At 41.2% G+C, this 15,098-nt stretch overlaps 2 protein-coding genes across 3 annotated transcripts in view; one reads left to right on the top strand and one right to left on the bottom strand.

Moving 5' to 3' along the window:
• The window catches only part of LOC124868120 (tetratricopeptide repeat protein 39B-like), a 28,185-nt gene extending 22,178 nt beyond the window's left edge, over positions 1 to 6,007 (bottom strand). Inside the window, exon 1 of the mRNA XM_047364948.1 lies at positions 5,872 to 6,007. The gene's annotated coding sequence lies outside the window, so the exon portion shown is untranslated. The remainder of the gene's footprint in view (positions 1 to 5,871) is intronic.
• Positions 1 to 14,846, top strand: part of snapc3 (small nuclear RNA activating complex, polypeptide 3) — a 36,420-nt gene extending 21,574 nt beyond the window's left edge. The window contains exons 2-10 of one of the 2 annotated variants that reach the window (XM_047364953.1): positions 5,891 to 6,164; positions 8,347 to 8,430; positions 8,509 to 8,587; positions 10,537 to 10,641; positions 10,758 to 10,907; positions 11,007 to 11,089; positions 12,541 to 12,699; positions 14,419 to 14,526; positions 14,604 to 14,846. In XM_047364953.1, coding sequence (XP_047220909.1) covers positions 5,891 to 6,164; positions 8,347 to 8,430; positions 8,509 to 8,587; positions 10,537 to 10,641; positions 10,758 to 10,907; positions 11,007 to 11,089; positions 12,541 to 12,699; positions 14,419 to 14,526; positions 14,604 to 14,751 — 1,190 coding nt within the window. In that variant the 3' untranslated portion in view covers positions 14,752 to 14,846. Of the gene's footprint in view, positions 1 to 5,890; positions 6,169 to 8,346; positions 8,431 to 8,508; positions 8,588 to 10,536; positions 10,642 to 10,757; positions 10,908 to 11,006; positions 11,090 to 12,540; positions 12,700 to 14,418; positions 14,527 to 14,603 lie in introns of both variants that reach the window. The other variant, XM_047364955.1, reaches the window with a different exon arrangement.
• The last annotated feature ends 252 nt before the right edge of the window (positions 14,847 to 15,098 follow it).

Genomic DNA, 15,098 nt, shown 5'->3' with positions numbered 1-15,098 from the left:
CCAAAATAATCTACCCCAACACAGGTAAAGGGTGTTTCATCCGGAGTTGTTCAATCAGAAGGTAAGTCAGACATTTGCTGGAAAATAGGCTTAGCATTTATTCTTCGACAATAATGCACTTTGACAAAATCCTTCTGATTGCTGAACTAGCTCCGGTAATCCAGTATTTCTCTCGCAACTTGGACAGCATGTCATTACGCCCACCATGTCCTATTTGTTGGTGGATGTCCCTTAGCAGATCTGAAACGTGGAGATCCGGGGCTAATATTATGGGATGTTTAGATTCCACAGGCATAGATGATTTCCTCAGCCGACCACCAACTCTCAGAATACCAGTCTCCACCATTGGACATAGTTTACGAATGTGACTAGAAGCTTTTACATCTTTGCCTTCCTTAAGCCTTGAGATCTCCTCATCAAATGTCATTTGTTGGCAGAACTTTATTATTTCTAGCTCAGCTTTCTCCATTTCCTTCACTGAAAGAAACCCATGATCCATTTTCTTTTTGACCATGTCCATTTTATCCTTCAGCAACTGCCTTTGTTGCTCAATGTTCAAATTCATCTTGACAAGATCCAAAGTTATTTGTTTTCTGTTCTGATTACAGGACTGAAGCCAGTTCCTGAATCTCAAGAACCAAGCAACAGACCTTTTCAGACGAATCCAAGAGGAAAAATAATGAAACATTTGAGTCAATGTGTTATAATCTTCCCTCATCTGTAACAGATTGACTCCCACAACTTTATTGATCTCAGGATCCTCAATGGAAACTTCATGCACCTCATGTGAGGTAACAGGCCACTCATTTTCAGGTTCAAGCAGAAAGGCAGGCCCCGACACCCACAATGTGTTTGTGAGGAACGCATCCACTTTTGGATGGCTTCTGGAGGCCACATCAGCAGGATTGCTTGAACTTTTAATATATTTCCAATGAGAGGGATGGGAAGTTTTCAGAATCGCAGAAACTCTGTTCGCAACAAACACTTTAAATCTTGACGTCTCGTTTTTAATATATTTTAGCACAGATGAACTATCTGTCCAAAACACAGAGTCGTTAAGATGCATGCGCAGTTCTCTTTTCCATAACGCATCAATGCGACTTGCCATTGTGGCAACAACGAGTTCCATACAAGGAATTGTCACAGATTTCAAAGGAGCCACTCTCGCTTTACCCATGAGGAAAGCACTGTATACTTGGGAGTTTGCATTTTGTGATATTAAATAGGTTACAGTCCCATATCCATGCTCACTTGCGTCACAAAAATGATGCAACTGTGCACTGACCACTTCTCCAAAATCTGTTGGTTTCAAACACCTCATCAAACTGAAATGTTCAACAAGCTGCAGTTCTTGCAGCCAGTTTATCCATTCTTTGGCAGCGGATTCAGGTATGATGTCATCCCATCCACATGCCTTCTTGTTGAGGTCATTCAAAATTTTCTTGGCCACTAAAACAATAGGGCTCAATATTCCTAAAGGATCATAGATGGAACTTACAAAGGACAAAATTCCTCTTCTGGTCAATGGTCTGTCTTTAATTATGATCTTAAATTTGAATGCATCTGACCGAATACACCATTAAATTCCAAGCACTCTCTCCACAGGCAAAGGATCTTTGTTCATGTCCAACCTTCGAACATCCTTGGCTCGATGACTTCAGGAATTTCAGCCAAAACAGAACGTCTGTTACTTATCTACTTTCTCAACTGGAAGCCACCTTTAGCACAAAGAGACAAGTTCATGATAAATTGACACTGCTTGCTCTTCTGAGGCCACAGACACCAAGCAGTCATCCACGTAGAAAGAGTGAGGCAGGTTATCCACACCTTCTTCACTGAACCCATCCATATTGTCCTCTGCACATTTCCTTAAAGCAAAATTGGCACAACTTGGGGACGATGTTGCTCCAAAAAGTTGAACAGTCATTCTGAACTCTGCCAGACCTTCAGTTAGATCCCCTTCTGGCCACCATAGGAACCTTAATAAATCTGCATCTTCTGCTGGAACTTTGACTTGATGAAACATTGACTTGATATCAGCCATTATCACCACTGGTTCCTTTCTGAAACGAGTCACCACCCCAATCAATGAATTGGTCAAATCTGGGCCTTGTAGCAAATGTGCATTGAGTGATGTGCCTTGGAAACTGGGTCCACAATCAAAGACAACTCTTATCTTGTGTTTCATGGGATGATAGATCCCATGATGTGGAATATACCATTGTTAGGTACCCTTTCAGCAAAGCCTTTGATAATAAGGTCATCCATGAAGGCAACGTAGTCTGCGTAAAAGGATGAATCCTTTTGAAGTTTCTTCTTCAGCTGTAAAGCTCGCTGCTCCATAATCTTCTTGTTTGGCATTATGCGATCCTTGTCCCTCAAAGGTAAGCTGATCTGATAATGACCATCATGTCGCTTTACAGACCTTGTAACTGATTCCATAAATTTATGATCTTCTCTGGATAATCCTTGATGCTCCTCTGTGTTACATTCAGGAAAACCTGTCTTAAACTGTTGCTGCCAGAGCTCCTCCAAATTCACTACTGATAGTCTGTTTACTGTTAACTCCGGCAGCTCCTCATACGCTGCACATGCACGTTCTCCTGTAAGTGGTCCATTAACAGTCCAACCAAGCAGTGTTCTGATTGCATAAGGACCGTCACCAACACTACGTATGACTTCCAGAGGTTCTAAAGCTTTAGGAACATTTATTCCGATCAACAACTCGATGTCAACCTTTATTTCAGGAAGAGAAACATGTTTCAGGTGAGGCCAGCCTTTTATATCCTCTTGTGTAGGAATATTTCCTCTATGTACAGGCATGCATTCCTGGGTATATGTTTTAGGCAACTCACAAAAGTTCTCCTCTCTCAGCCCGGCCACTTCCAAACCCGTAACGAGATGGCTACTCACAATCTTTTCTTGTCCCATCGTCCTTAAAAGTATGTGAGTTTTTCTTCCAGTGAGTCCCAGCTTGTGCATCAAGTTCTCTGTACAGAAGACTGCTGTACTACCCTGATCCAAAAATGCTTAAGTTGAAACAATCCTGTTGCCTATTTTTGCTTTGACTTTCACTGGAACAATGGGAAGTTTGCAATCCTTGTGACCAGCCCGTTAAGCCACTTGAGACCAGTGTGTCGTCTACTACAACCTTTGGCTTCTCATTCATCAAATCGGAGGCGTTTTTGTTTTCTTTTGGCAGAATGTGTAATACAGTAGGATGTTTAAGCCCACATTTTTCACAGGTTAACCGTTTCCTGCAGTCTTTACTGTTGTGTCCAATACACAAGCAGCCAAAACAGATGCCTTTCTTCATCAAGAAGCCAATCTTCTCTCTGTGGGTCTTTCATTCCAATTGTGCACATGATGCCAGAGCATGTCCTCCTCCACAACAAAAACACTTTCTCTGTGCTGTCAGAATATAGGTCCCATGTTCTTTTTCCAGTGGAGAAACATCTGTAGCAAAACTACTCCTTTTTATCTTAACATGAGGATGTGATCCTTGTTTGTTCACACATTTATTCACTGTTGATAATGGAGCATCACTGATGTTTCCAAATACAGGGTCACTTAAGATTTTCACTTGTCTCTCAATAAAGTTGACAATATCAGCAAAGTTAGCTCTCTGGTTGCGTCTCTCCTGTAGTTCAGGCTGTAGTCCTCCATTTATCCCGCAGTTTGTATGGCAACTTTTTTATGACCAATATCATATTGACTGGGATGTCCAACTCATCCAGGTACTGTACTTGCTCCATTGCATTAGAACATCCTCTAAGGAAAAGACTGTATTCCTGAAGTAATGTTACATCATCAGTTTTTATTGGAGGCCATGGGAAAACTCGTTCCATATAAGCATGTGCAATTTTCTGCTTATTCCCAAATTGCTCTCTCAATAAAGATTTTGCTTTAATGTATCCTCTTTCAGGATTAAGTTGCTGGCAACTTCGCACAAGCTCCTTTTGATGACCAGCAGTGTATTGTTCCAGAAAATATAGGCGATCACTGTAGCTCTCTGTGTTGCTTCCAACTCGTTTCTCGAAAGTTTTCAGAAATGCTTCAGTGGATCTCCATTGAAAACTGGAATTTCTCTTTTTGGTAAAGATGAAAGGGATTGTTGTTGGATCAGTAATGTTGTTATTTCATTTTGTTTCCTCATTATGTCCAGCATATTGTTATGGTCATCCTTTCCTGAGCAGTGATTCATATTTGGAATCCTCTGATGTTGAATTTGTGTTCTTTCTTGGTCAATATACTGAGGTGCATGACTTTTATTAAATACAGGCATGCTGTGTAAATATTGTGATCCAGGAGGTTCATGACCTTTAATTCATTAAGGGGATTAAGCTATCCAAACCAACCTGGCCCTATGTAAAAAAGTAACTGCCCCCTAAACATAATGCCTAGTTGTGCCACCCTTAGCAGCAAAAACTTACATCCAGAGTTTACAATAACAGGCAACGAGTAATTTTTCTTCTCTGTGGAGGAAGTTTGGCCCACTCTCTTTAGAACTGTTTTAATTCAGCCACGCTGGAGGGTTTAAAGGTCATGCCACAGCATCTTAGTCAGATTTAATTCCAGACATGGACTTGGCCACTCCAAAACCTAGATTTTCTGTTGTTTTTACTTGTTCATTCTTGCTGGTGTGCTTTGGATCCTTGTCCTGCTGCAAAACACAAGAATGGCTATAAGCTTAGGGTCACAAACTGATGGCCAATCTCTGCCCATCAGGACTTTCTACTAGAGAGAAGATGTATGGTTCTATTAATTACAGCAAGTCTTCCATGTCCTGAAGCAGCAAAGCAGCTCCATACCAGGTATGACAAAAAAGTAAAAACTGAAGAATTCTGTAAGGGGACTGTCCGAGCTACCGCACCCTGTTGGCGGTAAGACGCCTCGGATCTCCCCCGAATTCTTTGCCCAGAAGCGTCATCTCTACTTACAAGGGTTTTTATGTCTGGTACTCCCTGCAAGGGATATACACTCCCTCAGTGTTTAACAGTAGACTATGTGTCACCATTCTGGTGTTTATCTGACAGTGTGTGTAATAGCAGATGTCAAAACCTGAATCTAAGTGTGGCAGCTGCACTTTAATCGCCGCTCCTGTTACAGTAAGTCCCACAATCAACCCAATGCACTAAACTTCATGTCAAACTGTAGGTCACTGAGGATTATTATCCTACTAAGAAAAGTGAAAACATTAGCATTTATTCTTTATCATTCTGATCTGTGTGTGAAAGCTCATCTATAAGTAAAAGTAAGCAAGGTTATTCCTAACAGCACCAACAGTTTTCTGTACTACAATGTAAACTGAATATGAATAAAAGTATAAGTGCGTTTTAGTTTACCATATAACATTATTAAGCCAAACTTTTGCTACGGATTAGTTTGGCTTCAAATAAAACAGATGCTGAAGAGCAGCTACTAAGTTATCAGTCATTAGGATAACCTGTTTTAGCTCTTTGTTGTGCTCAATGACCAAACTAACTAGAATTAGCGAATTATAGGCAAATAACAATGGATTGATCTACATTTTATGTATTTAAACGCTGTAGGTGCATGTTTGCTAAAGGAGAATATAATGTAACATATCTCTTACTCATTTAATGAAAAAAACAGTCAGAAATGCAAACAAACTGTTTATATTGAAAGCATGGCAGCCATTTTGGATCTTGAGGCTGGTGTTGTTGGGGAACCTACCAAACAACAAAGCGCCTACAAATTCGTTTTAAACTTGTTCTCTTTGGGTACTCTGTGTTGGCTGTTTGACAGCAAATAACACACTGAACAGTCAGTCCGGAAAGGAATTGCGTTTATCTAAATAATTTAGCGCTTGAAAACGTGTTTTAAAACGCCCCAATAAAACTACATTACCCGTGATCCTTTTCCGCAGGGTTGCGGCCTGATGACGCATCTGTTTTTGTCGCTGAAAACATGGCGGCGTCCAAACAGCCGACGGAACCGAACAGCAGCATCCCAGAATATGAATTTGTGAACGTAAACACTAAACCCTTCCACATCGGCTCCTTCCGGGACGAGTGGCTGAAAAGACTGCAGCCGAGAGACGTCTCCTTCCAGCCGGTAGACCAAGACACGTTTGAAGCTAGCTTTGCTGCGGAGATGGGCCTCGGAGAGGAAACCATGGCTGAACTCAGATCAGTCTGCAGGTTGGTGAGTCTAACGGTCCGGACCATTCAGATAGCAGGCTTTAATCTGGCTTCACACATGGCTTTAAATAATTTATCACGTAGGTTTGATGATATAAGTCCATTTCTACGGAGCCCGCGTAGGGACATGGGGGGGGTTTATTTTTTATTTTGCGTCCCCACACAATACCTTTGTGTTCCCTCGTAAAAGTTGTTAATCAATTTGAGAAAGCTGTGCATGTTGGAACAGCAGCACAAACACAAACTGCTCACAAAACATACAGCACTGATATGGCATTGGTGTGGTTTATTTGTCATATGCAGGTTAACATGCTGTCAACAATGCAGTGAAATGCTTAAGAACCGTTCAAATCACGATAAAAACAAAAGCACAAATGGCGTGCAATAAAAAGTACACATCCTGCAGCAACAATAAGCTAATAAAGTGTTGTTTAGTGCAGTATTATTGTCCAGAGTTTAGTAGGCTGACAGCTTGGGGATAATAACTGTCATTAAGTCTGATTGAATGTCATTTTATTTAAGGCGGATTTCAAAATAAAACACAAATCTCAAAAACGGGTGTTCCATTTTTGCAGTTGTCTGGTTTGAAAACTATCCCATATTGCAAGATAACGCAAAGACTATTGCGAGCGAATGCAAAAGTGTTGCTTGAGGATGCAAAAGAAAAAAAATTCCCCCATGTCCCTTTGTACATTTCAATTACCAAAATATCTAAAGTAAAAAGTAAAACTATTCAGTCATTACACACAAACTGATATATTCTAAGAGCTAATTTCAATTACTTATGATGGGGTTGCACGGTGGCGAAGTTGGTAGCACTGTTGCCTTGCAGCAAGAAGGTCCTGGGTTCAATTCCCAACTGGGGGTCTTTCTGCATGGAGTTTGCATGTTCTCCCTGTGCATGCGTGGGTTCTCACCGGGTACTCCGGCTTCCTCCCACAGTCCAAAGACATGCCTGTTAGGTTAATTGGTCACTCTAAATTGCCCTTAGGTGTGTGAATGAGTGTGTGCGTGGTTGTTTGTGTGTTGCCCCGCGATGGACTGGCAACCTGTCCAGGGTGACCCTGCCTCTCGCCCATAGACTGCTGGAGATAGGCACCAGCTCCCCCGCGACCCACTATGGAATAAGCGGTAGAAAATGACTGACTGACTGCTTACAGTTAATAAAACTGCAAAAACTCACCTTCTCTATAAATACAACATAAATAAATAAAAAGGATTCTTAATTCAGAAATGTTCTGTTATGGCCCACACAAAATGGGAAAGCTGATTTGGCAACACTGACATGAAAAGCCACAACAGGTCATTGCTGAACAAGCTGGCTGTTCAGAGTGCTGTATTCAAGCATCTCAGTGGAAAGTTGAGTGGAAGGAAAAAGCATGGCCGAAAAAGATCCACAAGTATTTTGATGTAAAGCCTATTGAAGAGTTTGGGGGATTAATAAAGATGTGGACTGCGGAACATCAAGAGCCACCAGGACATGGGCTAGAGCTGTCGCATCTCTTGTGTTTTAGCCACTCCTGAACCGGAATCGTCAGAAGCATCATACCTGGGCTGAGGAGAACTGTTGCTCAGTTGTCCAAAGTCCTTTCAAATGAAAGTGAATTTTGCATTTAATTTGGAAATTAAGGTTCCAGAGCATGTCGTCAAGAATGTATGGAGCCATGGAACCAAGGTTGCTATTTAAGTGACCTGAGATCCAATTACACCTCAGCAAGCCACAGGCTGATCTCCTCCATTCCACACACTGATGCAGTAATTCAAGCAAAAGGAGCCCAGACCAACTTTTGAGGGCATAACTTTACAGAACATATGTACTACTACAGAAACTGGGTCTACTAAAAAGTAAAAAGTCAATTTTTAATGACTTTTATTTAAACTTCACATTTTCGTAAACATATTTAGTTTTTTTTATTAGCTGTAAGCCCCGATCATCACAACTATCAGAAATAAAAATGTGAAATATATCACTCTGTAGGTAACAAATTTAAAGCTTTTACTTATAAATTCAATTACTAAAATAAATAAATGTTTTGATATTCCAGTTTGCTGAGATGGTCTGTTATCTTCTGATTACTGTTGGATGCTGATAAGCCTGGATGGATTTCTCTGGAGCCATTGCATAGTTAGAACAAATAATTTTTTTTAATGTAATTTCATGTGTTTTCCTTTTCGTTTGAAGTGTTGACTCACTTCGTTGCCATTCGGAAGATCAGCAGCCTGACCCCAAGGTCGTACCTACGAACTCGACCCTGAAAACCGTCACGTAAGACCGATTCTTATTCAACACCAGTTACTGTGCCTCGGATTCTCCAGTGGGATGACTCTGCTTGTTTTACAACAGACAAAGAAAAAAGAAGCAGGAGATCAAAACATCTGAGAAATCGTCCAAAAACAGACATGAGCTCTACGCGAATGAACTGGTGGGTGAACTGGGCACCACTGAAGCCCTTTCAGACCACACGTGTTCCATCATCTGACTTATTCTTCTTTGTCTGCGCCACAGAACTGTGAAAAAGTCCTTCATATTTCTTGATATTTCTCTTCTAAGCAGCCAGACGATAAAAATCCCTTACGGCCCCCCGGGGCTAAAAGGTAGAGAAGAATCCACCTATAGGGATCATCCCGAGGCCTCATTCATTCTCACTCTTTTTCTAGGTCAGAAATGCTTCAGATTACTTGCTCTCAAACCCCACATTTCAGATACATTGTAACTTGACGCCCAAAGCATCCTGAAACATAATTTACTTTCAGAAGTTGTTCAATAGAACATTGCTTATTATCCTTGGCCAATTTAGGAACCAGAAGAGAAGTTGGACACGTTGTCTTTGCTCACCAACCAGAACAAATGTCATGCATGGACTCAAGAGGGTTTTGGACCTTAGAAGATAAAGCTGGTGTAGGAAGTCTGCAGCTACAAAGGTTCCTCAGTAGCTCTGAGGCTGAAAATCCATTATGGCTCCTGCACCAAAAAAGTAGAGATGGCGGTTGTAATAACATTTTGTGTTTAACCGTTAGGCAGTTCTTGAAATCCCTCTGTGGTGTAGTTGATATGGGGGACCCCGGTTCAGTTCTCAGTGCGTCAGGAAGGTCATCCGGCATAAAACCTCTGGCTAGGGGTTACTAGAGCGAACCCTGAATAAGAGAGCAGCCGAAAAGACTCCTCCTCCTCCTCATTGGTCGGTTTATATCCTCACTTATGATTTTTAAAAAGCAGGGGGATGTTTTTCTAATTGTGTAGCTCAGGGACCAGGCTAACTGCTTCTAGTAGTCCAAGCTGATAATGATATATTTGCATAAACTACTTTATCTTTGTAAAACAATAAAATGAGATTACATCTATGTCAGGTCCAGAAATGGTGATTAATGAAGGTTTCAATGCATTTAAACTTTTAAAAAGTTATGATAAAATAGACATAATTAATAAGTGCTCAGCAGGAAATATTTTAAAAAATAAAGATGTAGTTTCAAAAAATGAAAGTTATTTCTCAAAGTTTAGGATATTATCATCCTGTCAAAAGTGCAAATGAAGGGTTTATTACTGCAGCTCTCACCATGTTTTAAACATGCAGCAGCCATGTTGGATTCTGGGGGCAGCGTGCGTGAGGAACCTCTGACCTTTCACGAGGAAATGTTCACCTCGATTCTTTGGAACATGGAAACTCTGACTTCTGAGTAGAAATTCAACAGACCAACACAAACATTTTACTTTCACTTCTGAACATTTCGTGAACTCGGTTGCCTGTTAAGTCCTTTTCAACCACTGCTGGTGAATGTCTTCTTAGTGTCTAAATGTCTGAAATACAGAGAAAAACAGAAGTTCTGGTCACAGAACTGGAACATGGTTAAGTTGAGTGTAACATTATGTCCAGAAGCATCAAAACACAATGGATTAACCGGTGTTGTGTCCAAACAGAACAGGAAACTTATGAAAGAAGCAACTTTTAACTGGATCTCCAGACATCATGGTACAAAGCCTCACAAAAGGATTTGAAGCTGTTGTTTGAAAATGGTTGAATAAACTGTAAATATGCAATCTGCAGAAACGTTTCACCTGCTATAGACAGTTTTTGAGGCCTGTCATGGTGAGGTACATGGACTGGACAGAAAATGAGCAAAACAGGAGCTAAAGTTTAAAGAAAACCCTTGAAGGACCTCCAGACAGCATGGAGAAGTAGAACACGTTAAAGAATTACAAAACCGTCTGGCTCTTTGGAAGAAAAATATGAAGGAAGTCAAGAGTGGTTGAACACTTCTGCACAGTGTTGTGTATTTTAGTTGTACCCACTTACACACATCTTGAGCTGAGGAGGCGACAAACACTCGTAGTTCAACCCGTCATTTAATTGTTGCGTCTCTGGATGATTTCCAGGACCGTCTAACTGTTGGAAGGGTACCAGAGACGGAGGATGACATGATTCCTGAAGGGGAGGTCATTCTAACCATCAACATCTACTTCCCTGGGAATTTTGAGAAAGTGAGCATTTCTCTCGTACTTTTTAAAATTGTGCCTCCAGCCATCATTCGTCGCTAAGCGTTTCTTCCTGAATGGTTCCTTTGTGGAGCTGACATTTCCCTTCAAACGTTCCCCAGTTCAACTACGTCAGACCCCACATGACGCTGCTGATGACGGGCTCCCACACCCTGGCCGAGCTCCGGGACGCCATCTGCTGCGTCAGCGACCTGCAAGTGTGCGGCGAGTTCAGCAGCACACCAGACATGGCTCCAGACTTCATCAGCAAAGTAAGCACTGCCGTAGCTCCCAGCTGTACATTAACACCAGCTTAAAATTAGCAGTTGTTTGGCCATCTAAAGATCACATCTTCATGTGTTTTGTTTCAGGATATTTTCAAATCAGCCTTCTTCTTCTTTGAAGGAGTTTTCTACAACGACATGCGATATCCTGAGTGCCAGGACATCAGCAGGTCTGTTTCTAGCTTTTCTGTGAGAACATATTCTAAATAAGTCAGAAATTATGTCCAAAATCTCCATACATCCAAAAACATTAACCAACAGCATAAAACCAGACGACACCGCAGCAACTCTATGTGGAAAGACATTTCTTCTCCTTTCTGGTTATATTCTGGTTACATCTTTTCTGGTGGATGTGACAGTTTTCGTGTCGTGGGTGATGTGAAGAGGAATTCGAGTTCAATTTCTGCTGGAAATGAACACAGACCTGTAGGCATAGTGAACAATTTTCTCGAAACGCTTTTTTTTTAACGTAATTTTATGATGTTTTTTATTTCAAAAATTTATTTTTTTATTTCGAAAAGTAACAACAACGACCCCATCCTGAAACAACCTTCAGTCAGAGGAGAGATATCACAGGCTTAGCATCCATCTCACAATGATATAATTACGGTACGAGTTACTACTTTGAGTCTTATTGCATCAGTATCATTAGTGCAGGTTTCCAACGCCTGTTAAACTCCTGAATTTGAATCGCTGTCAAGTTATTATTTGGTAATAAAAAGTCTTTGTTCAAAGCTGCTTTTCAACCAGAGTTTGTAGCCAAATGTGATTCAAGTCACCCTGATTCGGTACAACACTTGGAATTCCTTTTTAACATAAAATCTAAAAGCTACTTGCCTTAAACTGTCAGCCCAGATGCCTGGCTTGTCTGAAAGATTGTACTGTTGGGTCGGGTCATAACGTATGTACTGTTGGGTCAAGTAGAAAGTGTGAGGACCCGAGGACTAGACGTTTCTGTAGGAATCTGTAGTGCCGCTCTAACTGATGAATGGAGAGACTGGTTTGGTAGAAGCCTCCTGACTGTTGGTGTAACCTATGACCTCACTGGTTTCACATTTATGCCCAGAAGTTTAAATTCACTCCTCCAGCAGGGAGCGGTCGTACACCATCAAACCTTAAAAAAGGAATTGAATTTATTGTGGTATTTTCTCATTCTCCTGGGTTTAAATCGTACATACAGTCCTTGTGTTTATAATTGGTTAAATGTTCCTGAGCAAACTGCATCTCAGACACACTCATCAACAAGCTTCTGGCCTAATTCTGGCCCGGCATTCGACCCGTCTTCCTGCAGAATGGGTAGAAATTTAAAGTGGTTGGATTCCTGGCCCAGACCCGCTTTTTCATTCAGGGTCAATCCAGAACCTTAAACGTTAGCCTGATTTATCCGTTCTAAAACCAGTCTGAATGTGAGTTTGTGTCTTTTGTCCTGTTGGAAAACCCAACCGGGTCCTACTGCCATCCATGCAGCTGATCCATCAAGTTATTTGGAACGTTTTGCATTTTAAAGGCTGAAAATAGTCCACAGATGGTAATGGATTAACTTTTTCTTGTGAGACCTTCAGTTTAATTTTCTTCCTGTATGGGTAATGTCGTGATCCATATCTTTGTAACTGGAATCCAGTACGACCATCAAATGGACAAAATCCCAGAACTTCCCGTCGTTCAGCCAGGCCAAGATGGAGGACACGCGGTTCATGGATCTGAAAGTGAAGGTTGGATTCCCGTACCTCTACTGTCACCAAGGAGACTGCGAACACCTCGTCATCATCACAGACGTCAGGTCAGTGCTTTTGTTCTGTGAACCTGCTCCGTTCAACATGTGTAACAATCCTTAACGGTGCCGTTAGGTACGACATAACCTGTTCTATCAGGGCACGGGGGTCATCTCAGGATGAGGAACCCTGAGCATATAAAACTGTTGGAGTGTAGCAGCCTCATCACACCTGGGATACCATTTCAGAAGTACACACAGCTCAAATAAATGCTTTTTGCTGCTTGACAGAAGCACAAGTTAGTGCAGAATTTAGTGGAAAGTTAAGGATTCATGTGTTTTTTTAATTTTATTTTCTATATTTACATATAAATCTGAAGTGTGGCATTTCCAAACCTAATCTGTTTCACAACATCAAGCATCAAACTTGATTTATAAAGCACTTTTTATAGTGAGATCTGAAGCCAATTCTTACAGCAGGTGACACACCATATCATTTACCGTATATTCACCTGGACTCAGGCTTACCAGATAAAAGGACATTAGAACTATGAAGTTTGTAAAAATATTACTGTATAGGTGTGTGTCTGGTGGTTAAACGCGCTCGGTCTCTGTATAGTGAGGTTACCCCAGCTGGGTAGAGCAGCCAGAAATTGTACTCAAGATCATCATTACTTCAAAATATTAGATTTTTAAGAAGTTGCTCTAGTAAATGTAACTAGTTACTACTCACCTCTGCACTCTGATGGGCCACCAGGATGGCGTCTGTGTTTGGCAGCCTCACTTCTGTCTGTGTGCCCCAGGGCAGCTGTGGCTACAATGTAGCTCAGTGTGTGAATGGGTGGATGACTGAATGTAGTGTAAAACGCTTTGGGGTCTCTGGGGACTTGATATAAGCCGTTTACCATTTAATCTCTATACATTTTTGTTAGAGAACATTAATGAACAAACAGCATCATAGAGACCAAGGAAGACAGCAGACAGGTCAGGGAGGAAAGTTCTGGAGAGGTTTAGAGCAGGGTCAGATTCTACAACAGTATCCCACTGTCAACCTGTCAACAGTATTTGTCTTGCACTCCTTAAGTCTGGTTTTTATGGAAGAGTGATGAGAAGAAAGCCATTGTTGAAAGTCGTCTACAAGAAAGCCGGTTTAAAGTTTACTACAAGCCATGAAGAGGACACAACAAACACGGAAGAAGGTGCATTCACGTTGTCAGATCAGACTCCAACATTTTGGCTCGCATGAAAGCTGGGTGTGAAAGAAAGCAAACGCTGCACATCATCCTGAACACATCATTCCCACAATGAAATATGGTGCTGGCAGCATCATGCTGTGGGGATGCCTACCTAAGCCTCACTCCAGTCTGATTATTGTTGCAAAAAAGCAAGAAATGGGCAGAAATTTCACTCTGTTCAAAAATGACATATCTACCAAAGACCACAAAAAGAATTGACTCTGAACACAAATGTATGCCACACTTTTCAGATTTTAATTGGTTTTAATTCCCAAACCGTGTATCATTTTCACTCCACTTCTCTTGACTACTTTGTGTCTCTCTATCTCAATAAATCCCAATAAAATACATTCAAGATTGTGGTTGCAACGTGACAAAATGTAGAAAATGTTGCAAGGGTGTACATACTTTTTTTACGACTGTGTTTTCATGAATGAAACTAAAATGTTGAAAAGCTGATGTAGAGTTTGCGCAGAGCAACCACAAGAAAGGGGCTCTTGGTGTCACAAATGAGAGATAAATTTCCAACCGCGGCGTCTTGTTTCCTCTCCAGACTGGTCCATAAAGGCGACTGCTTGGATCGGAAGCTGTATCCGCTTCTCACACACAAGAACAGGGTGCTTACCCAGAAATGTGCTGTCTGCCATGTCTTCATCAGCAGGTGCGTAAACATCAGGAGCAAGACGAGGAGCATCACCTGAACCTTTGTGAAAACAAATCCGACCTTTGTATTTTCAGATGGTACACCACCCGCGACCAGTTCGCTCCCAGTGATCCGTGTCTCTTCTGTGACAAATGCTTCCGCATGCTGCATTACGACAAGGAAGGCAACAAACTGGGAGAGTTCCTGGCGTATCCCTATGTAGACCGAGGTGCCTTTAACTGAAGCAAACAGATGTTGGTGCTGCTTAATTCAGTCAAATTTCATACAGTGTAAATGTCACAAAACTTTTTATTTTTGATTAAAAATTCAGTCTCATACTTTTTCTTTACTGGCTGTTGGTGCCGAGCTTAGTAGCTCAGTAAAGGTGTGTCTCAAATTAGAAATTTTATTTCAGTAAATTAATTCAAAAAGGATATTTAACAGAAATGAGCCCACTTTAAAGTACGCCCATGTACTTTACAGCTCAGTACTTGAATTACTGCATCAATGTGGTGTGGCATGGAGGTTGCTACCTGTTGGAGAAATATTTTTGCTTCAGTTGTTATTTTATCCTGTCACACAACTATTTG

Source organism: Girardinichthys multiradiatus, chromosome 5 (assembly GCF_021462225.1).
Source record: "Girardinichthys multiradiatus isolate DD_20200921_A chromosome 5, DD_fGirMul_XY1, whole genome shotgun sequence".
NCBI classification, from domain to species: Eukaryota; Metazoa; Chordata; class Actinopteri; order Cyprinodontiformes; family Goodeidae; genus Girardinichthys; species Girardinichthys multiradiatus.
The sequence above is the reverse complement of the archived record's forward strand: the minus strand, read 5'-3'. Positions and strand labels throughout refer to the sequence as shown.